Source organism: Heteronotia binoei, chromosome 14 (assembly GCF_032191835.1).
Source record: "Heteronotia binoei isolate CCM8104 ecotype False Entrance Well chromosome 14, APGP_CSIRO_Hbin_v1, whole genome shotgun sequence".
Classification (NCBI taxonomy): Eukaryota; Metazoa; Chordata; class Lepidosauria; order Squamata; family Gekkonidae; genus Heteronotia; species Heteronotia binoei.
In genome coordinates, this window is record NC_083236.1 from 58,631,960 (window position 1) to 58,655,269 (window position 23,310).

Sequence of the window (23,310 nt, forward strand, 5' to 3'; positions counted from 1 at the left end):
CCTCACAATGTACATCAACAAATTAATATTGTATGGCTCCCATTTCAAAAGCTCTGCTGAAGGCGGAGAGACGTATCTGAAGCCATTAAGAGCACAGATGGTTCAAACTATATGCAGATATTCATACTTGAGGGTAGTTTTTTTCCCCTTTTTTGCATTTTGTCTGGGTGTATTTTTTTCCCTTGCTGTTGAACTGTAATGAATTGTCTCATAATCTATTCCATCTTCTTGCCATTAGCAGGCTCTGAATGTTCACAAATAGGAGCAAAGAACTCATTTTCCAGAGCTTTAATCACACAAAGAGGGAATGCCTAATTCTCTAAATGAAATGGGCTGTGATCACTGAAGCAGAGATTTAATATATCACGGCAAATTAGGTAGATTTTAATAAATTACTTATCTTTCTGAATACTTTACATATGCTTACAAAAGAAATATAGCCTGTTTTGCAAACAGGGGAGGGGGGGGAATCCCCACTTACCTATCAGATCCGTTTTAAAGAAAGAGAGAGAAAATAAGTCTGCATTAAAATAAATAAAATGTAACTAAATATATGATTAGCATCTAACACCATGTCTTTCTCTCTCTCTCTCTCTTTTGGTGGTGCTGTTTCACAGCTCCATTAAAACAAATATATCAATTAAATCCTTCATTGCCATTAGCTGGAAGCTGGAAAATTGAGTTTGTGGTCTGTTTTCATCTGCTGATCATCAGGGGGCAGATATTCATTGTACGAGCTTAAATTGTTGACTTTTATGAGCTTTTTACAATTCTTGCTTATATTGTGTTGTGTTTTTAAATAACGTTGTATTTATATATCGTAAGCCACCTTGAGTTCTGCATGGGAGAAGGGCAGCTAATGGGTGTTTTACATCTATCGATCGATAAGTCCGATGGAAGTTTAAAATGTGATTCAAATATGGGAGAAGGCGGAAGCGCGTCACCAGCCTAAAGGTAAGGTAGTCTGACCGATGGATTCTTTTATAGTTTCACCTTCCATGACACCACTTAGTTACAACACGTATTTCCCCCCACCCTTCTCACCAGAAGAACACAACACAAAACAAAACCTCTAAAATTTTAGGCGACACCCTGCCCCCAAAACTTGATCATCACAAACAACTGATTATAACGTCAGCAGAAAGGCAAAAAGTTGTGTTTCTATTCCCCCCCCCCCCCTTCATAAAAGCTTGCAGTAATTTAATAAGGCTTGGGACCAGCCTGGTTCTTTATATTTAATTGATAGAAACGGCATGCATCAAAGAAAACGCATACTGAGATTTAATGTGCATAAAATGGATATTAGCATTTTAAAGAGGCAGATTAACACATTAATCCAAGTAATTTTCATATATTGCTTCTAATAAAAGCTTCACAGTATAAAAATTCTTAATGAGGCTAATCGCGGGCATTCCATTTAGCGGGGTGATTAGGGATAACATAAAAGTATTTTTAATCAGTTTTCTAAGGCTTAAGGTTTTTTTTTTATTAAAAATTAAAAATTTGACTTGCATTTTTATTACTGTTTTATGTAAGGCGGAAAAAAAAAAGTCGAAAATGCAAATAAAAGCACACCATTCAATCATGTAGGTATTAATTATTTACAAGCTGGTGTCCACTGTGGGGGGGCTCGTGCCCTTGGGGGAGAATATATATATATTTACATACACACACACACACACACATATCACACTCACTCCTAAGCCAAAACAGACTGAAAAAGTATACAAACTTTACAACTGAAAATTATGCAAATTATGCACTTTACATATAAATTATACATTAAATATCCTGTAGCATCTTCCCACGAGCTCTCCAGTGTGGATTACCCTGGGTGAAGCAGCAACGTATAAGATCAGGCACTTGTGTTTCAGACTTCCACCAATTTCAAAGTTCCTCGTGGATTGAGCGCAGAGCTTGGAGGGCTTCCACTGTTATTTTGAGCTTCCCGATTACTGTCCCGTCATCTCGCAGATCAAAAACTGGAGGAGCGGGGGAAAAAGGGTTGCAAAGTAACAACAATGGCAAATTTACAGATCCTCGGTCCTCTGCCCCTTTCTTTCCCTGCTGAATATTCTCATCTTCCATAGGTGAAATGAATAGGGCTTTGCACAAAATGGTGGGGGGAAGTGTTGCCCAGCTGCGGCTGGCCTACGCCAGTCTCATAGGGTTTTCAAGGCAAGAGACAAACAGAGATGGTTTATCATTGCCTGTGTAGCAACCCTGGACATCCGTGGTGGCTTCCCTTCAAAATATTAACCACGACTGGCTCTGCTTCTGAGAGCTGATGAGATTGGGCTAGGCTGGGCTATCCAGGTCAAGGTATAAAATACTCCCCCTTATATATTACACACACACACATTTCCCTCCACTTTTCAACCAAAAACCAGCTCCTGAACTGGCTCACATGAACAGGAATCTAACAGAAATGACAAAGGTTTAATATAAAATGATCCTCAGGGAGGGCTGGGTTATCGAGGTTAAGGTATAAAATACTCCCCCCCCCCCACACACACACAGGGCTTTTTTTGAGCAGAAACACACAGGAACGCAGTTCTGGCTGGCTTGGTTCCAGGGGGTGTGGCCTAATACCCAAATTAACTCATGCTGGGCTTTTTCTACAAAAAAGTCCTATGTGAAACAGTGGTGACATCAGAGGGTGTGGCCTAATATGCAAATGAGTTCCTGTTGGGCTTTTTCCTACCAAAAAAGCCCTGCGTGTGTGTGTATCCCTCCACTTTTCAACCAAAAACCAGCTCCTAAACTGGCTCACATGAACAGGAATCTTAACAGAAATGAGAAAAGTTTAACATAAAATGATCCTCAGGGAGGGGATTCCAGATTGAAGAAGATAGAAGATATTGGATTTATATCCCGCCCTCCACTCCGAAGAGTCTCAGAGCGGCTCACAATCTCCTTTACCTTCCTCCCCCACAACAGACACCCTGTGAGGTAGATGAAGATATTGGATTTATATCCCGCCCTCCACTCCGAAGAGTCTCAGAGCGGCTCACAATCTCCTTTACCTTCCTCCCCCACAACAGACACCCTGTGAGGTAGATGAAGATATTGGATTTATATCCCGCCCTCCACTCCGAAGAGTCTCAGAGCGGCTCACAATCTCCTTTACCTTCCTCCCCCACAACAGACACCCTGTGAGGTAGATGAAGATATTGGATTTATATCCCGCCCTCCACTCCGAAGAGTCTCAGAGCGGCTCACAATCTCCTTTCCCTTCCTCCCCCACAACAGACACCCTGTGAGGTAGATGAAGATATTGGATTTATATCCCGCCCTCCACTCCGAAGAGTCTCAGAGCGGCTCACAATCTCCTTTATCTTCCTCCCCCACAACAGACACCCTGTGAGGTGGGTGGGGCTGGAGAGGGCTCTCCCAGCAGCTGCCCTTTCAAGGACAACCTCTGCCAGAGCTATGACTGACCAAGGCCATTCAGGCAGCTGCAAGTGGAGGAGTGGGGAATCAAACCCGGTTCTCCCAGATAAGAGTCCGCACACTTAACCACTACACCAAACTGGCTCTATGCTGGTATATCCAATTGTTTCTGGCGAGGCGGGAGATAAATGTTAATTGATAAAAAGAGGCTCCGTATCCAAATGGAGAAGGACTGCTAATGCATATGGGTTTGTGTTGTTCAGATGTATGCACTTTACTTAAAGGGCCATGGAAATTAGGATGCCCGCCCCCACTTTTAGCTTTCCAGAGCCTTCACCAGGGATAGAGGAGGGGATGCTTGATTGAGCTGATCCTCGGCTGCTTCCTGCTACTCCTCTGATGGACCCAATATAAGAACCTAAGAGAAGCCATGTTGGATCGGGCCAGTGGCCCGTCCAGTCCAACATTCTGTACTACGCAATAGCCAAAACCCAGGTACCAGCCGGAGGTCCACCACTGGGGCCAGTATGGCCACTGAAAGCTGGGGGAGGGCTCTCCGTGGGATCCAAGCACATTGGAAGAGCGCCCATCTACTTCTCCTGTTCTCTAACAACGCAGTGATGATATCTGGGAGCTGAAGGGTCAGGGCTCTCAGCTGAGGTGGATTTAGACACGGTGAAGCCTGCCTGGCTCCTTCCTGCCCTCCTCCTCATAGTATCGTCACTGGGACCAGAGGGACCATTCCTGTCTTTCATTTTAAGTGTACGTGAGTTTGGTAGTTCGCTGTCCTGGTCTCCACAGCTATGGACAGATCATGTGTGTGTATTTATACAAGCCAAAACGAGGCATCGTTGTGCAGAGCCCATGTACAATTTTGTGATCGTTCCTTGCGAATGCCGCTCTCCATGTTTCTGATAAGCTGTGCGCTATTGATGAAAAATGGATAAACCCCTTCCAGGCCAATTGGGATATGGGGCAGAATGAGTCTCCAAACCGTTAGCTCTATGCCACAGATTCTGTGACACAGAATGGAAAATCCAGGGCTTCTTTTTGTAGCAGGAACTTGTCTGCATATTAGGCCACACGCCCTTGATGGAGCCCATCCTCCTGCAGCTTACAGTAGGTCCTGTAATAAGAGCCCTGTAAGCTCTCGGAGGACTGGCTACATCAGGGTGTGCGTGGCCTAATATGCAGACAAGTTCCTGCTACAAAAAAAGAAGCCCTGGGAAAATCCATGTCCAGCAAGCCTCTCGTTGGTTAGAAAAGTCATTTTCAGTGCAGTTCTACCGTGGGAGAAGTGAGCCAATGCTTTGAAACCATGTGTTCCTGTCTCAAACAGAAAAAGCTAGAATTTCCCCACATTTTTTTTTAAAAAAACCAATGTATAGTCCAGGGACTCCCAATCCCTTCTGAATGCATACTTGGGGAGAACATGGCAGGGGGAGGAGGAAGCTAAGAATTTTTGTTCAAGACAGAAAACATTTGATCTTTTCTCCCCTGGTAATGGGAGAATCAGTTCTTCTCATGACCCTCCGAGGCTGACTACCGTACTGTCGTCCTAGGTATTGGCAGGAATGTGAAATAAATCACAGGCAACTGGACTGCCTCCAATACATCTGAATGTTATTTTCTTATATAGCGGAGATATACGTCGGACGGGAGGTTAAGCCAAGCCTGGGAATTGAGAAGCAGTAATCCAGGGAGTATGGACAATATTGTGCTTACTATAACCCAAAATAACTTTGTGCTGAGACTGGGACCGATTCCCCACTAGCCCTGTCCCGGTCTCACGCTCCTCTTCTCCGTGGGGCTTCCTTCCGATTTCGCAGAAGCTGCCCCGGGGCTGCGACTCGCTCCGCCTCTTTCATGCGGCAGGCAGAAATTGGTTTTTAGAGGATCTCGCTTGCTGCGCGAAAGAGGCAGAGCGAGTTGCAGCCCCGGGGCAGCTTCTGCGAAATCGGAAGGAAGCCCCGCGAAGAAGAGGAGCGTGAGACCGGGAAAACGCTAGCGGGCAATTGACCTGAGCATTATGCTGCGCAACTTTACGTTCTCTCATAGCAATATGACTCACTGCTCACTTAATTTTATGCCATTTTTTTCCCGCCTTTGAATCATTCCCAGGTTGAACGATTTCCAGCTCTTCACTCGGACCTGCATGCCTGTAGGACCGCATCTCCTGCTCCACAGCGACAGTTCCACTCATGGGAACAAAGCCTACCACAAGGCCTATCCTGCACAAGGATAAAATAAAGAGTTGCCCGCACGTGTGCATTCTCCATTAGGACCCCCACTTTGTGGGAAAGGTGCAGGAAATCTCCAACACTCCTGCCATTCTGTGAACTGTGTAAAACAGAATTGTTCAGGAGATAATTTTTTAAAAGGGAGTAAGGCTAGAAAGGATGGCACTTTTATAAAAGGAACATTTGTAGCCTATTCCACTGTTTATTGTGTACAGTCATTTGCTCTTATTGCTTTACTTTCTACTTCTGTAATTCCTTTTTCTTTTCTTTTTTTTTGCATTATTTATAAACCATCGGGGGGGGGGAAGTTTCACATGAAGAATGTCAATACGTTGGGCATCTGCTTTCTTTCATATTTCTGTGTTTCTGGTCCTATTTTCTGCTTATTGACGTTCTCATCCTAGCATTGACGAACGCCGTGTAACCCGCCTTCGGTTGAGAAGGGGTGACTATAAATAACAGCAATAAATACCATGTCTGATCATTTTTGTGCTGCTTCCAATCTTTGTGATCCTGTCCCTATCGCATAGCTCAGGGGTGTCAAGCTCATTTGTTATGAAGGCCGGATCTGACATAAATGAGACCTTGTCGGGCAGGGGCACGTGTGTTGTAAAATGTAATGCCAGGTAGTGGAGATATAAATTCAATAAAGGGCATAGATGAACAAAATTAAAGATTTTTTTAACATGTTTAAAAGATTAGGTGTCAAAAAGGTCAGTTCAGGTGTTTTTCAGGTGTGTATCTGTAAGTTGCAAACTTACTTTTGATTGACATTCATTAGAGAAATCTCATGGTCAATGCTTTGAGCCTAAGACCCAGGAGGAAGCATGAAATGGCTGGGCGTTGCAAGCTTTTGTATATAAGTTGCTTTGTGTGCTGGTCACCCAGTGGAGAAAATAGAGGCTTTGCTCTGTAGCTCCTGTGCGATTGAGCAAGCCTGGAAAGCAAGCTGTGATGCAGAAAGGAGCGAGAGAGAGAGAGAGAGAGAGAGGGAAGCAGATGACAGTGAGTTGCTTGCGGGCCTGATAGAAGCCCTCTGGGGGCTTGATTCGGCCCTCGGGCTGCTTGTTTGACACCCCTGGCATAGTTGATTGGAGGTCTCATGTTATTAGATGGCATTGTTTTACATTGTGTAATTTACCTTGATTTTCAGAGAGAAAAGTGGGCTATAAATAAAGCAAATGAATGGATCAGGAAATAAATTTAAACCTATAATGCAATGGGGCCATGTTGTGCATTGTGTAGTGTTAGATATTACTGATGGGAGGAGAAGCGTGGAAGAGACGTGAGGCTACTGCTTCTGAGGCAGCGAAGTGTTTTCTGCAGCATCTGTTCCTGGCCAAAGACGTTATCATATGGCCAACGAATATTCAACATGTGCTCGAAAGAATGGTTGCAAGAAATTAGTATGCACTATGAATGCACTTAAGGGAAGGAAATGTAAGAGAGCAGTCATTATTTGCTCAAAGATGGTCTCAGTTTCATAGAGTACTGGAATAAAATCAGGGTGTTTTTTTTTTTTTTGAGCAGGAACGCAGTTCTTGATTGCTTGGCACCAAGGGGTGTGGCCGAATATGCAAATGAGTTTCTGCTGGGCTTTTTCTACAGGGAAAAGCCCTAAATAAAATTAAACCCAAAGAGCAGACTAAGCTTGTGATTCCCAACAGTTTATGAAGAAGTGGGTAGGAGAAAACAGCGGTCGTGTGAAAGTTAGAATGGGATATAATATTGTGTATTAATTGTATAAACTGACTGTGCTTAGTTTTGGTTCTTATATTTTGGATACACAGAGTAAAGTTGTTATTCAGGGACTATTTGTTTTTTGAAACTTAAGTGTTATTTAATACATTTCTTTTTGTGTTGTAAAAAGACCCACAGGTGGCACAAGGGACAGTTTAGTGCGCTGTACTCGATTTCTACCTCTCTGGGTTAGCCTTGGTTCATGATATATCACCAACACACTGTATCTCAAGTAAAAGGTATTCTGAAGAAGATGCCTTCTTCAGAGTTTGTTTCATATCAATACCACCCCACAGACTGACCTGCCTATATGCATCCCCACAGTTCGCGAGAGTTCGGGCAATCATACATGGTGACAATTTTCGAGCTAAAAATAGCCTGAAGCTCACCATCGACGTCGTGTTCGATTAAGTCCTTTCCTTTCCGAAACAGCTCACTTAGGCTGACATAGGTGAAACCAATATCTTCGCACTCAAGATCCTGTTCATCTTCTGGAGGGTCACTTACCACTGTGAATCGTATGCTAAGGACAGGGGGAAAAAAAGAAAACCACGTATTAATTTTTATGCTTCAGTCCATGTCCGATGAGAAGCCGATAAACGATTTCCCGCTCCAATAAAAAGACTTACAGAAAATTAAGGTGATTCCTCAAGCGTACCAATAAGCAGGGCTTTTTTTGAGCAGGAATGTACAGGAACACAGTTCCGGCTGACTTGGTGCCAGGCGGTGTAACCTAATAGGTAAACGAGTCGCTGCTGGGCTCTTTCCACACACACACAAAACTGCCAATAAGTCACAGACGCAGATATGAAATTTAGATAACTTGAAACTCAGCTTCAAAACCTTGTCCCAATTTCCTGGCTTGGATCTTTAACAGCATGTATTGAATACGAGAAAAGCTCAAAACTTGTTCCTTTCGCGCTTCAGCTTTGTGAGAGCGGTCCTGGTAGCACGAAATTGAGGGGCAATGTCCCCAAAACTTTAAGTAGCGGATGTTTGTGGTGGTTATTGTCTCGAAGCTTCTGTTTCTGCAACTGGAAACAGCTTGCCTGGAAAGCCAGGGACATTGTTCGAGTACTGGCTCCTGAGAACGTAAACAAGGGCTTCTGCTTGTACAGGGGAAGGGGGGGGCAGACCTGTGGACAGAACACCACCTCAAGATCCAAACCTTTCTTTGTAGGACTGCACAGATGTTCACGAGCTTGTGCGAGTGTGCGAACCCTCTGTGCTCACACACTCACGCAAGGTGCGGAGCAGTCATATATACTGGCCCTGTACCGTCAATGTTTTCAAATTCTGGTTAAATGTCTGCGGGTGGGATCCAGGGCCATGCTTTCTGCTGTACACTCGATTACAGAGAAGGATCCATGGAATTAAATGGAAGAACCTACGGAGGTCAGGATGGCTGCTTACGCGGATGCTGCATTTCTGTTGCATTACGACTAATGCCCCCTTTAAGATGTGGAGTCTTGTGAGCCAAAATTCTACTTTGTGAGCTATTGGCATTAAAATTGTGAGCTACTGCGTAAATTATTGTGCTCTGGGGCTGTTTTTCTTGAGCTAAGACAAAAATGTGTGAGCTGGAAGCTAAAAAAAACCTGTGAGCTGTCTCACACTTAACTCAGTTTAGAGGGAAGACTAATTATGATTCAGAAATTTATTATTATTATTATTAGAAAGAAAAGAAACAGGGCATGTGGTTTGTTAGGAGAGAGCACCAGGGTCCATACCCTGACTAGGATGGCCTTCGCCGGCCCTGGAAGCTAAAGCAGGGTAGCTCTTCAGAGGCAGGAAATGGTAAACCTCCCTTGTTCGTCTCTTGGCTTGAAAACTCTACAGGGTTGCTGTAACTTGGCTGCGATTTGACACACATAGACACACCAGGGTCTGCACTTACTGACTCAGCTACTGAGAAATGAAACTGAGGTTCAAGGCAAGATGTGGATTCAGAGCGTGAGAAAAAGCACAGTGATAGGAATAGGGGAGTCACTCGTGTCCCCTGGCTTTTCCCATTTGACTTGGGGATTCTGTCCATTTCTCTTGCTTTTTTTTTTTGCTCCCGTAAGCAAAACAAAACAAAGACTGGCCCAGGATGGTGGGCGGGGTACTGCACCGTAGCTATTATGCCTATGGAAGAACTCTCACACATACTTGTGTACATCTGGCTGGATATACAAACATCAAGGAGGGTCAAGACCCTGCAATGCTCTACATGTCTATGCTGTACTCACTTCTGTACATCTGCACATCTTCTTCTGTGGCCCCATATGCCATGGGTTCTCCCCCCCACTTAAAAAAAAGGGGCCATTGAGTTGCAACCAACTCATGCTGACCTCATCCGAGGTGAGGTCCAGGCAAGACACAAACAGAGGTGGTTTGCCATCACCTTCCATGTAACTGAACAAAGCAGGAGTCAAGTTGCACCTTTAAGACCAACCAAGTTTTATTTAGAACGTAAGCTTTCGTGTGCTTTCTTCCATGTAGCAATCCCAGTCTTGTCTGGCAGTCTCTCATCCGAATACCGATTGTGGTCAATGTTCCCTGTAAGCTGCAAAGTCCCGTGAGCGGAAATTCTACTTTGTGAGCTACTACATAAATCATTGTGCTCTTGGGTCATCCTTCCTGAGCTAAGACAAAAATGTGTGAGCTGGAGGCTAAAAATCTGTGAGCTAGCTCCCACCAACTCAGCTTAGCGGGAACACTGATTGTGGTCAACCCTGAGTTCTGAAAAACTCAGACTAGCTGGGTTATTTGGATTGCTACAGAAAATACAGGAGTCTTTTAGTTGCACACATTCCTTGTGCCGGATTAGGCATGAAATGGCTTAGTCCCAATGTGGCGAGGCACTGCGAGTTCTGCCAATAAAGCTATTTGCTTAAGAACAGGGAACTGGAAGGCGCCACACCTTGGAATGCCTGCCTATGTCAGAACACAGAATACAAGGAAACTATTTTTGAGGGGGGTGGTACATTTAAAAAGTACATCATCCTCTAAGAAGCAAATAACCCACTTCCCACTATTCTGTTACATTCGTTTCCTTGAAAAGACAGAATGGCAGAAAACACGTGGGGCTGGTTACTCCCCCTGCCATTGTAACTGATGCCACAATTGGAGGGTCTAGCCAGACCGCAAAATGTTAGCTTTGCAGCTTGTCAGATACATTGTGCATGTCCAAAAAAAAAAAAAAAAAGGCAATGAAAACATCGCCATCAATGAGAATTCATTCAGCTATTTATATAGTAGATGGTGCTGTAGAAAATAATTTCGCTTCCAAGCTGGTCCAAAAGATCAAAACGCTAATGGCTTGAAGCATTTTCCTATATGAGACACAGCTAAAGCTGAAATCCTGTTTTTGTTTAAGAAAATGGAAAATGTTGCTAGGGGTGAGGGTGGGGGGCGTGGTTAAGTGAGAAAATATATCTCACTAATTTTAACACGGGCACGTTTGCTTGCTGGGAGCGTGTTTTATTCGCTACTCTAGGAAAAGCTGCGCTCCGTTCCCTTTTCTTTCCTCCTTCGAAGCCTGAAGTTCAAAGCATTTCTCCCTAGTCTCACACAGATGATTCAAGGGCACCACTTTTTAAGTCGGTGAGTGCACAAAAACTAACAACTGACTAATTTGCAGGCAGGTCCGGTCCTGTCACTAGGAAAACTAGGCAATTGCCTAAGGCCCCGGTCTTCCTGGGCTGCCAAACCGGGAGCCTCTATGTGACTCAGTGACGTCATGAATGCAGGGGGAGGGGCACCAGAAGTTAGCCTTGCCTAGGGTGCCGGTCTAGGGCCAGCCCTGTTTGCAGAGCATATTTGTTTAGCTTTGGGGGTCATGTGTGCCACAGTTTTTGACAAAAGACCTCGGAACTCTGGATTCAAACATCCCTTCATTCATGGAGTTTACTAAGTAATTCTCTCTCAGCCTAATCTACCTCACGGGGTTGCTGTGAGGGAAAATGGAAGAGAGGAGAACCATGTACACTTAGAAGAAGAGTGAATTTTTTTTTTTAAAAAAAAATACAGGTAGATTGATCGTTTCTGTTGCCTTCTGTTAATGATCTAAGACACTGCTTCATTATATTATGCACGTTATTTATTTATCAGATATATATATCCCGCCCTCCCCTGACGGGCTTCGGGTGGCTAACAACAGTCAAAAACATTAACAATTAACAAACATAGACTATTTAAAAATAAAATATATAATAAAACATTTCCATACATATCAATCATCAATCCATTCATTAAAATTCCAAGACGGCAAGTTTCTAATTGCCATTATATTAGTTCAGTGAGATTGTGGGTGCTGTAAGGTAATAGCCGCCTCCCCGTAACCGCTGAAGGCGAGTTTGAATAATTTGGTCTTACAGGCCCTGCGGAACTGTGGCAGGTCCCGCAGGGCCCTGATGTTTTCAGGGAGGGCATTCCGCAAAGTGGGGGCTTTGAGTGTCTGAAGCTCTTCTCATATAATATCTACTAACTCTTCCAAGCAACAGCCCTGTAAGGCAAATCAGTGTTATAACGTCTTCATTGGTGCGAAAGCGGGAGCTGAGGCTTTGGGAGTACATGAGAGACTTTGAACTGTAAGCAATGTCTGTCTGTCTTTTCCAAACTCGAGTTACTTGTCTTTACATTTATCATCGTATTTACAATATCGCCATGGTTAGGCCACATGTAGGCAATTTGCTTTGATATTTATATCATTGGCCCTTTGGTTTCCTAAACTTTAAAGTTCAGTTCCTGTTTCATCCAAAAAAGAAAAAAAAAAGTCCTAATATTATTACTCAAGGCTTTGTGATAAGAAACATGTGCTGACGGAGTGACGTGACCCAATTCGACGCATTCCGTGTCTGTGCGGTCAAGGACCAGACCGAGCCTTTCCTGTCCTTCTAAGTTTGACCAGGGCAGATGGGCCGAAAGTGAGGAGGTTTTCTTGATGAAACCAAAAAAACAGAATTGTGTGTCACAGGAGATGGTGCTCCAACCACCCCCAAACCCCAGGCTTCCACGGGGTAGGCACCGTGTGTGGAGGCCGTTAACATGTGTTTGCCGGCTCCCCCGGTGCATCGGTCTGACCATGTGGTGACTCTCCACGTCGGCACCCCACGGGAGACACTGCTGGCGTACAGACTGCGTGCACAATCCGAACCACATGGGGAGCAGACTGCAGATACTATGGCGCTCTAGCAATGATGCTGCCAATTTTCTATTTTCAGCCAGGGCTCAGAGGTACCTCTTGCGTGTGGTTATGAAGCATTGGTAGTATCAGGAAGTAAAGAGACTTTGTGGATTACAGCTAGATTCTAGTTCAGTAGAACCTGAGAGACCACAAGTCTTTTGGGGGGTCTAAATTGGAGGAGGAGAGATTCACCCCCCCTAGTGGTGGTGGGGAGAAAAAGGTGCCAGCACGGCAACCGTCGCTGTCCTTATGCAAAGGCTTGGTGGAACATCTCTGCCTTACAGGCCCTGCGAAACAAAAAGAATCCGCAGGGCCATCTTCTGATGGTAAAAGAAGTGAGGCTTGGAACATACCTAGCAACGCTACGCTGTGAGAAATTCAGCAATGCAATAAACTGGCCTCAGAGGTTCTCCTTCCTTGGCGGTTTTTCAAGGACACGATATGGAAAAAGCCGGGATGCTTTGGGCAACCGTAATTAAAGATGCTTTCATGCAAGGGGCTTAACTCTCTTGGCTCCTTTATGGCTGCTAATCCAGTCCAAATGAAGTATGCTGATTCGACTGCAATTTAAGTATAGGGAGGGACCGTGGCTCAGTGGTACAGCTTCTGCTCGGTACGCGGAAGGTTTCAGGTTCAATCTCAGGCATCTCCAGCTGAATGAGTCAAGTAGGAAGTGGTGCGAAAGACATCCAACTGCGATCTTGGAATGTTTGAGAATATTATACTGACTCTGATGGACCAATGTTCCGATTCAATAGAAGGCAGCTTCCGACTTTGATTAGACACTATTCTTTCCCCATGTACTACTAGTGTACTGATTTACAAGGAACTTCAGATCATATCAAACACAACGGACCATGTTTAGTCAGTGGATTGTCCTAGAAAACAATTATCTGTGTCCCAGCATGTAGGACTATTGGGGCGGGGGGGGGGGATCTGTAACTTTATTCGGGATTTCTGCAAGCTTGGCAATGTTATCCATCTGTCTAATGCATGCAGTAAATCTGGAAGTCCTTTGCTTGTTTGCTGAAATGAGAAAAGAGGGGGAGAAATATCCTTCTGAACTTCAAAGTGGCTTAGATGCGATAGTTCCCAGGTCTTAAGGGATCGCTTTGTGGTACTTCCTGTCAGATTCCATTTAAAACAAAACCCCTTTTGCATTCCGGGCCAAGTCGTGAAGCTCGATTTTAAAGTAAAACGGAGGAAGCAAAGAATACTGTCCTCAATTCCACGCTACTCATCTGTAAATATAGGAATTAAAACCGAGTGGGTGAGAGGCTGATTGGAATCGGCTCTTTACACTATGCACTGAAACTGCAGCTGTTCTTCTAAATGCAAACACGGGGCAGTAGGGGAGCTCTAAAACAAGACATTTGGTTTATGGAAAGTGGTTATTCATCAAAAAGTGGGATTAAGAATGTGGTTGTTGTTGCTATTTCCCCCCTCTCTTCCCAAATCACAAGATTCAGATGCCATCAGATGATGAAGAAGATGACTGCAGATATATACTCCGCCCTTCTTAGAGCGGCTTACAATCTCCTTTATCTTCTTTCCCCACAACAGACACCCAATGAGGTAGATGGGGCTGAGAGAGCTCTTACAGCAGCTGCCCTGTACCTTTGTGACAAGCATGGGGCGTGGCAGTTAAATCTTGGAGGGATTTGCATACATTCTTTGGACTTTGCATCACAAGACTACAGTGACTACCATCCTGATAACCAGGACCAGGCCGACGCGGTTGATAATTGACATTCCACACACTTATGTTTCCTGTCTCTCAATCTGTGAATGATGTTTATACCACCAACGCCACCTTATTTCATTTTTATTTAATGGTTTTAACTGTTTAAGTTTTAACTGTTTTATTGTTCGATTTTAACAGTTTTATTGTGTTGTAATCCGCCCTGAGCCCATCCTGGGAAAGAGTGGACTATAAATTCGCAAAAATAAATAAATAAATAAATGAATAAATAAATAAATAAATAAATAAATAAATAAATAAATAAATAAAAGTAGACACTGCTGGATCAGACCAGTGAGACAATCTGTTCAGCATTTTGTTTCACAGAGGGGCAAACAGCTGCCCTGGAGGGTCAACAGACTGGAGACAAAGGCCAAGGCCCTCCCCCGATGCTATCAACTAGAAGTGGTTTTCAGAGGTTTATTGCCTCTGAACATAGGTGCCCTTTGCTCACCATGGCTAGTAGCCATTGATAGACTCCTCCTCCATGAATCTGTCTAACCCCGTGGTGGCCAAACCTGCTTGACGTAAGAGCCACATAGAATAAATGTCAGATGTTTGAGAGCCTCAGGACACAAACATCATATGTTCGAGGGAAGGAAGGAAGGAAGGAAGGAAGGAAGGAAGGAAGGAAGGAAGGAAGGAAGGAAGGAAGGAAGGAAGGAAGGAAGGAAGGAAGGAAGGAAGGAAGGAAGGAAGGAAGGAAGGAAGGAAGGAAGGAAGATGGGAGAGGTGGAAAGAAAACAACTTTAACTTTAAATGCATTCTCCAAGACACTGGCTAGCTCCGTGAAGTGATTTAAAGAAACAAACGCCTTCTCCAAGCTGGCCAATGGGCTGAGGCTTCGAGAGCCACACAATATATGTGAAAGAACCATATGTGGCTCCTGAGCCACAGTTTAGCTACCTCCAGTCTAACCCCCTCCCAAGTCATTTATGCTTATGGCCATGACTGCATCCAGACCAAAAAGTGGTTGGCTGATACCTATTATTAATCCAGCTTTTGTGAAATAATATCCAAAATTTTCAATGTATACTTTCAATTTATTCTTATAAAGTCCTATCCATCCATCCATCCATCCATCCATCCATCCATCCATCCATCCATCCATCCATCCATCCAGTGAGGCAGTGAGGAAGGTGATCATATCACAGGGCAAAGAAGCATCTGATTAAGCCCATGACAATTGGCCTGGAACGTACAAGGAATCATTCCCCATCCCACCCAGAGGTCTTCACCGTGAATCCCAAAGCTTCTCAAGTCCACCCCTTCCAGTTCAGGTGCAATGCCAAATTAACCCCCGTGGCCAAGAAGAGACTGCCGAAGCATTCTGACCTTCCAGGACTTGGCTCGGATCCTTGAAGCACGGCCTTGAGGAAATCTCGCCTGGCTTTGTTATGGGCCTCATCCACGCGGATCACTGCAAAGCCAAGCAGAAAGAGCGGTGCGTGCCGTTAGCCAATAAAACGAACCCGTTCATCACTCCCTTGTCGCAGTTTCGCAAAGTAACATTTCTTTTGCATGAAAGCAGTTGAAAGTAAACACAAGCCCCTTGAAGGATTTCTCCAATCAAGAAATGTCTCTGTGATATGGAGGGAAAAAATGCAATTTGTGAACGGCCCAAGATCGTCAGCAGATTAATTTGTATATCTTTTATGCTATAAAACACGCTCAGATAGGCTGCATGGGCCAATTATACATATAAGCAGGGTTGACCGTGGCCAGTACTCGGATGGGAGACCACCAAGGGAGACAGTGGTTGCGATGCAGAGGAAGGCCATGGCAACCCCCCTCTGCTCATCCCTTGCTTTGAAAACCACGAGCTAGAACTTTGTAGGATCACCACAAGTTGATCATGAGTTGAGAGCACACACACATATGCAGAAGTGTGTACGCGTGGTTGTATATTCCTCAGGGTGGGATAGAGGAGGTGCTTCCCACGGACAGCCAACAATGAAAGCCGACGTTGAAGTCGGAACCGTCGTGCGATCCAATTGTTGTACAGCTGGCAGGTTTACACATGGCCTGTCAGAAGAGATACAGGCCGCATCTGAGAATGCCACACAGCTGTCATTTTCTGTTAATGGCCCTGGCAGTCATGACTGTAAAAGCCGGCGGCTTTTATTGCTTTGCAATAGAGGGGATTTACGGTGGTTTCTTTCACCCGGTGAGAGCCAGTGATAGCGATAATGTATGGCAGAGCACTTGTCCTCTTTGACAGGCTCGGTAATTTAATCCTCCTCTCTTGCCACAACAGGCGGTAAGAGAGACTTCTGGGCTTGGCGGGTGTGGGGGAAGCGGCAGCCAGACGGTTGTTTATCTGCATTCCCACCCTATCCCCCCAAATCAGATTTCACCGTGGATGCCCTTCTGAAATACGGGGAGGATGTCATGGACACACTGGGCTGCCAACCTCCAGGTGGGGCCTGGAGATCTCTTACAATTTCAATTGGTCTACAGACTAGAAACGCAGTCCCCCTGGAGAAAATGGCAGCTTTGGAGGAAGGATTCTAGGGCGTTATACTTTGCTGAGTTCCTTCCCCTCCCTAAGCGCCCCCCGCCCCCCTAATCTCCAGGTATTTCCTAACTTGGCACTGGCAATTCTTTCCACCAGGGGTGGAATTCTGGCAGGAGCTCCTTTGCATATTAGGCCACACACCCTTGGTTTAGCCAATCCTCCAAGATCTTACAAAAAAGACCCTTGTAAGCTCTTGGAGGACTGGCTACATCAGGGGTGTGTGGCCTAATATGCAAAGTGGTTCCTGCTAGAATTCCACCCCTGCTTAGCACCCCACAAATAAGGTTTTGAATTTAATCAGATCACAGTTTCAGTGAAACTGGACAGAACTAAGTTGAGTAATTATAATAGGGCTATTTTTTTTTAATTCCACAGGAAGTTTTATGTCAATGTAATCTAAAACCATTTGAAGAAGAGAATCTTCTAAGGACTTGGACTGATGTCAGAAATTACCAATGACTAATGGAAGAATCATTCTTCTGGTGGGCCAATGGATTTAAGTTAAATCAGAAGAGTTTTCGACTAAATATTATGAAGAACTTCCTGACAGCGCAGTTCCTCAGTGGAGCAGGCTTCCTGGGAACGTGGTGGTTTCTCATCCTTTGGAGTTTTTTTAAACAGAGGCTAGACGGCCATTATGATTCTATGAACGTAGGCAAATCATGAGAATGAGGACAGGAAGGGTTGAAACAGTGCTTAGTTCTCGTGGCCCTTTCTTACGTGCCCTGGGAAATGCTGTTCACCACTTTAGGGTCAGGCAGCAATTTTTCTCCAGGCCAATTTGGCCTGGGATCCTGAAGGTGTCCCCCCCCCTTTCCCATTTTCTAGGCACGGAGCAGGTGTCACGGGGGGTATGTGGGGGGGAGGCATTTGTGAGTTCTCTGCATTGTGCAAGAGGTTGGATTAGATGACCTTAGAGGTCCTTCCCAACTCTACGATTCTACGTGGGACTGATCTCAGCCCTTCCTCTCACTCCCATCTCTAAGTGGCGGACAAATCTCCTGAAAGGTTAAAAATGCATTTGGCTCAAATAGCAAATACATAAATAATATAATTGCTTTTGGTTTGCAAAAAAAGAAAAGAAGAGGAAGAGGAAGAAGAAGAAGAGAACTTTACAACTGATGATATGCCTGGCCTCACATTCACCATATGCATTGTATCACTAACAAGCCTATTTGAGTGCTTAGGACTAGAACTGGTTACTTGATGAGACCGGCGCTAGTACTTGGCAAAGCTAAACAATTGCTGGGTCCCTGATCATCCTGAAACACAATGAAACATGACCCAGATGCAGCATGGTCCCAATCCATTCACTCTACTCATCTGCTGTGCTCAGGAGACCAACCCAGAAGCTGGACCCATGCGGAGATAAGCAACGCAGAGAGAAGTGATGGGTCCAGTCCATTGAATTGCCTGGATTCAGGGCCACCCCCCCTTCCGTGCGTCCATCCCGAGGCCACAAATGGAGGATAAATCCAGATCGCCCAGATCCAGGTTCAACCTGTTATAACATGTTATGACACTGGAGGATCATATTCTTCAGTTGGGAAGCCTGAAAACTCTTCCAAAGCTAGTCTTCATTTCACCAGGCTCCTGGTATCTAGGCCCTTGAATAGTTTTGCTATTGGATTTTCCATGTGTGTGTGTGTGTTTTTTACAGCCGCGTGGAATAGAATGCAGTGCCCCCATCCTCCGCCAAAAGTGTGGCTTTCTCAGACGGAACAGAACTGCTAAAAATCTGACCAAAGGACTTGTTCTGAATCATGTGACCCTGCAGGTCCCTTCCAACGGTTTTCTGCGGCGTGTGCGTGAAGAGACTCCTTCCCTTTATCATCCTGCTCTGAAACTAAAAGTGTACCCAGCCGTTTCTCCTCTTCTTTTCTCACTTCACTTACCTGAGGTAACTACGATTTGTCCAAATGATCAACCACTCGCTCCTCAGAGGCAAAGGTTTCTGATCTATATAAAAGTCTCATCAAAAATACTTCAGGAGATTTCATTAATCTTTTTTCCCCCTTTTCTATTGTCAATTCCCAGGCAGGTTTATATACAGCCAAGATAACATTCTTTCAGCCTGCTATCATTAATCTTATTTCTAGGCCCCTTTTCCTGCCTTCTCAGCATTTTCCTGGCAATATTCTCACTGCCCCTATGAAATATAAATGCTTTTTCCTTGTTATCAGTGCCTATCAACTGAACTTAATCATTGTTATTTCAATTATGGTGGCCTTGTCCAGGGGGGAAAAAAAATCATTTTGTCAAGGTGAAATTAAGAGTCGACCCTCACAGTGTAACTATCTGTTCTAAGTTACAGAAAGTATAGGGTTGCTTTGCTGGCATCTCTCCTGTTTGCTCCCTAAAATCAAAATTATGGCTTCATTCAAACAGATGTTGGCATGCCTGCCTACCTCCCCCGGCCCTATGTCTGACAAACTTATTAATTTCTTTTTAACTCGGTAGCAGAGGTCTTCAATGCTTCCTGATCTGGGACCCACGTTTAGCCCCAGTGACGGCGTGGAAACAACTGGGGCTGTTTGCATGTGCCAGGGACGCACATGACATCACAGTCATGTGATGAGAAGAGGAGGAGCCAGTGGGGTTGGATCGAGGCTAAATTTTCCGATAATGGAAGGGGAAGTGCCATTTCCACTAACTCCGCCTTTCTGCTGCGCACCTCTGATTTGTCATTCACGCTGAACTTGGGGCAAAAATTCCAGGGACCTGTCACAAGGGTTCAGCGGGGGTGGGCAAAAGTAGGCTGTAGTTTTGCAACTGAAGTAAGCACTGCCATCTAAAGGGGAGGCTCATAAAGCTATTGGGGAGGGATGGTGGCTCAGTGCTAGAGCATCTGCTTGGTAAGCAGAAGGTCCCAGGTTCAATCCCCGGCATCTCCAACTAAAAAGGGTCCAAACAAGTAGGTGTGGAAAACCTCCGCTTGAGACCCTGGAGAGCCGCTGCCAGTCTGAGTAGACAATACTGACTTTGATGGACCGAGGGTCTGATTCAGTAGGAGGCAGCTTCATATGTTCATATGAACCCATATTGTAAAGTGACCTAGTGGCACCATTACCTAAAGGGGTTTATGATTACATGAGGCTTAGCTGGGGTTTTATGGATGGTGCAGCTAAGTTTAAAAAAATAATCAAAAGGAGATCTGGCTCCATTATGATATAATAAGTTTTAATTCATTAAGTGTAACGCTATCTTGTCTTTTTCCATTGATTGAAACACACACACATATGCTTTCGAGGGGATTGAAAATGCTAAATTACTACAAGAAATGTTGCTTATTAACCTAGAACGCCAAAAGATCACTTTGTCTCAGCTCAGATGTAAAGCAATTTTTTTTAAAAGCCCACTGTGGTGCTAAGATATAAATATAATAAGAAAACTCAATAAAAAGGGTATTATTTACTGAGAAATAATGATTTCTCAAATTACATCTGGATTTATCATGAGTTTTTTCCCCATACAAAATCCAGGGGACCACTAGTTTCCCTCTAAGCTCAAAGTACACTTCCTTCCCCCATCACGTAAATCTCAGTTTTATTAAAGAAAATATTCAATTAACCCCAAATATTTCTACATAGCCAAATCTAATTAGGCATGAATAAGAAATGGAATAAAGCTATAGTAAACACACACTTCATTACTATTAGATTATTGGCTCTCTCGCTGACATTATCAAACAGCAAATTCATTAGGACTTCTTTCCCCCCTGAAATGCTATTGCCTTACAAGCAAAGCTGGAACTCAGGGGGAAAAAATTAGATGGCCAGTAATTTAAAGTAAAACTCTAGGAAGAACAAAGCAGCCATGTTGAAGATGAGATTTCAGTTATAACTTCGTGGCAATTATGGCATAAATATTTCTTGAGAGAGATGACAATGTATCCCTAGTTATAACAGCGATTAAGTGAGAACTCTAAACGGAGCCTTTGTTCCCAGCCAGAGTTTAACATGATAACAAGATGGCACACTAGGCTGTTAATACAATAATTGTATTTGTAAATTCAAGATTTCTAATCAATTAAGAGATATTAGATTTCAGAGAACCACATTCAGTGTCTTCTGCCCTTTGCTATGTCTCTGGAAGAAAGTAAGCCAGCAAATATGGAAACTTTCATACCCAAACTATAAGGAAATTGCGTCATTACAGAGGGGAAAAAGTCAGTAACCTAGAGATAATCAACACAACTTGAATGAATGTGAGTTTTACTAAAGTCTCAATTCTTAGTCTTAGCTTCACGCAAACCACATTATTTGTAGTTCCAAACCACAGATTGTTTCTCTTTTTTTATTTTAAATGAATATATATTTGTTTACTATTATTCTGGGACATAGGGCTTGTTTTATAGGCTATGACTGGGGAATACTTTTGTTGGCAGTCCAATGACTATTCAAAAGGCTCTCTGCTCCCCTTTCTAGTCAGGGGTGTCAAACATGCAGCCTGGGGGCCAGATCAGGCCCCCAGAGGGGTCCTATCAGGCTTGTGAGCAAATCAAATGTATGTTTGCAGCTTACGGATACAATCCTGAACAGCATACTCAAGATTGTTACAACACAGATATTGTCTCCAGTTTTTGATGCTATAATTCAGAACAAGAGGTGTCAGTTATCAGAGACTGCTAAATAAACAGAATATTGCAAGAGTGCTAATGTTTTAAGCATGTTTTAATTTTAAGTTTTAAAAATAGTCTTTAATTGTGTTTGTGTCTGCTACCTGGCATTACATTTCATGACACGCATGGCCCGGCCCAGCAAGGTCTTATTTATATCAGATCCGGCCCTCATAACAAATGAGTCTGACACCCCTGCTCTGTATACTTTTTAAGGCTCCCTTCCTTGAAGAGCCCCGTGTTAAAGCTGCAGTACTGCAGTCCTAAGCTCTGCTCACGACCTGTGTTCGATCCCCGGTGGAAGCTGGGTTTTCAGGTAGCCGGTTTGAGGTTGACTCAACCCTCCAACCTTCCGAGGTTGGTAAAATGAGTGCCCAGCTTGCTGGGGGGAAAGTGTAGATGACTGAGGAAGGCAATGGCAAACCACCCGTAAAAAGTCTGCCGTGAAAACGTTGTGAAAGCAACGTCACCCCAGAGTCGGAAACGACTGGTGCTTGCACAGGGGACTGTTCCTTTCCTTTTCCCTTCCATGAGGTTTAAGGGAACCGCTGAAAGAGAAATTCAACAATACACAGATGTTCACACATACACTGACTTCTCTGGATTTAGGCCTGTGGGTGAAGAAGAAGAAGCTATTGGATTTATATCCCGCCCTCCTCTCCGAAGAGTCTCAGAGCGGCTCACAATCTCCTTTACCTTCCTCCCCCACAACAGACACCCTGTGAGGTGGGTGGGGCTGGAGAGGGCTCTCATAGCAGCTGCCCTTTTGAGGACAACCTCTGCCAGAGCTATGGCTTACCCAAGGCCATAACAGCAGGTGCAAGTGGAGGAGTGGGGAATCAAACCCGGTTCTCCCAGATAAGAGTCCGCACACTTAACTACTACACCAAACTGGCTCTCCTAGTTCATGTGGTTTGAGTTGGTACGTCACATTTGACTTGAATATACATGGAACTGCCTTACACTGAACCACATCACTGATCCATCAAAGTCAGTCTTGTATATTCAGACTAGCAGGAGCTCTCCAACGTCTTCAGGTGGAGGTCTTTTGCATCACCTTCTGCATTATCCTTATAACTGAAGGACTGAAATGGAGACCTTCTGCATGCCCCGGCCCTACCTCCTTGCATTGCTCGTTCCTGCTCCGCTTCTGTTCTGTAGGCACAATTTTTTCCGCCCATTTCCACACGTGGTAGCTAACAGGAGCTGTTCTGCAGGATACATAGCAAGTCACGACCAAGGTAACTTGGTCTCAAAGATCTACAGCAGAGGTCAGATATACAACTCAGGGCGCCCAGAAGAGGCAAGACTTCTATACCTGGGACCAGATGCAGTATGGGTATTTCCACATTTGGGGGGGGGGTATTTCTGTTCTTTTGGTGTAGTGGTTAGGTGTGCGGACTCTTATCTGGGAGAACCGGGTTTGATTCCCCGCTCCTCCACTTGCACCTGCTGGAATGGCCTTGGGTCAGCCATAGCTCTGGCAGAGGTTGTCCTTGAAAGGGCAGCTGCTGTGAGAGCCCTCTCCAGCCCCACCCACCTCACAGGGTGACTGTTGTGGGGGAGGAAGGTAAAGGAGATTGTGAGCCGCTCTGAGACTCTTCGGAGTGGAGGGCGGGATATAAAACCAATATCTTCATCTACCTCATAGGGTGTCTGTTGTGGGGGAGGAAAGGAAAGGAGATTGTGAGCCGCTCTGAGACTCTTCGGAGTGGAGGGCGGGATATAAATCCAATATCTTCTTCTTCTTCTTTTATGTGCATGCACATCTCCAATGGGTTGAAATTAAAGCAAAAGAGTTTCTGGCTCAACATTAGGAAGAACTTCCTGACCGTTTAGAGCGGTTCCTCAGTGGAACAGGCTTCCTCGGGAGGTGGTGGGCTCTCCTTC

At 44.6% G+C, this 23,310-nt stretch overlaps 1 protein-coding gene across 1 annotated transcript in view; it reads right to left on the reverse strand.

Annotated features, from left to right (window-relative positions):
* Positions 1-1,179: 1,179 nt before the first annotated feature.
* RPGRIP1L (RPGRIP1 like) overlaps positions 1,180-23,310 on the reverse strand; it is a 130,945-nt gene continuing 108,814 nt past the window's right edge. Inside the window, exons 24-26 of the mRNA XM_060253574.1 lie at positions 15,620-15,704; positions 7,763-7,896; positions 1,180-1,982 (exon numbers count right to left, since the gene is read on the reverse strand). Of these exons, the coding sequence (XP_060109557.1) occupies positions 1,888-1,982; positions 7,763-7,896; positions 15,620-15,704 (314 nt within the window). The 3' untranslated portion in view covers positions 1,180-1,887. The remainder of the gene's footprint in view (positions 1,983-7,762; positions 7,897-15,619; positions 15,705-23,310) is intronic.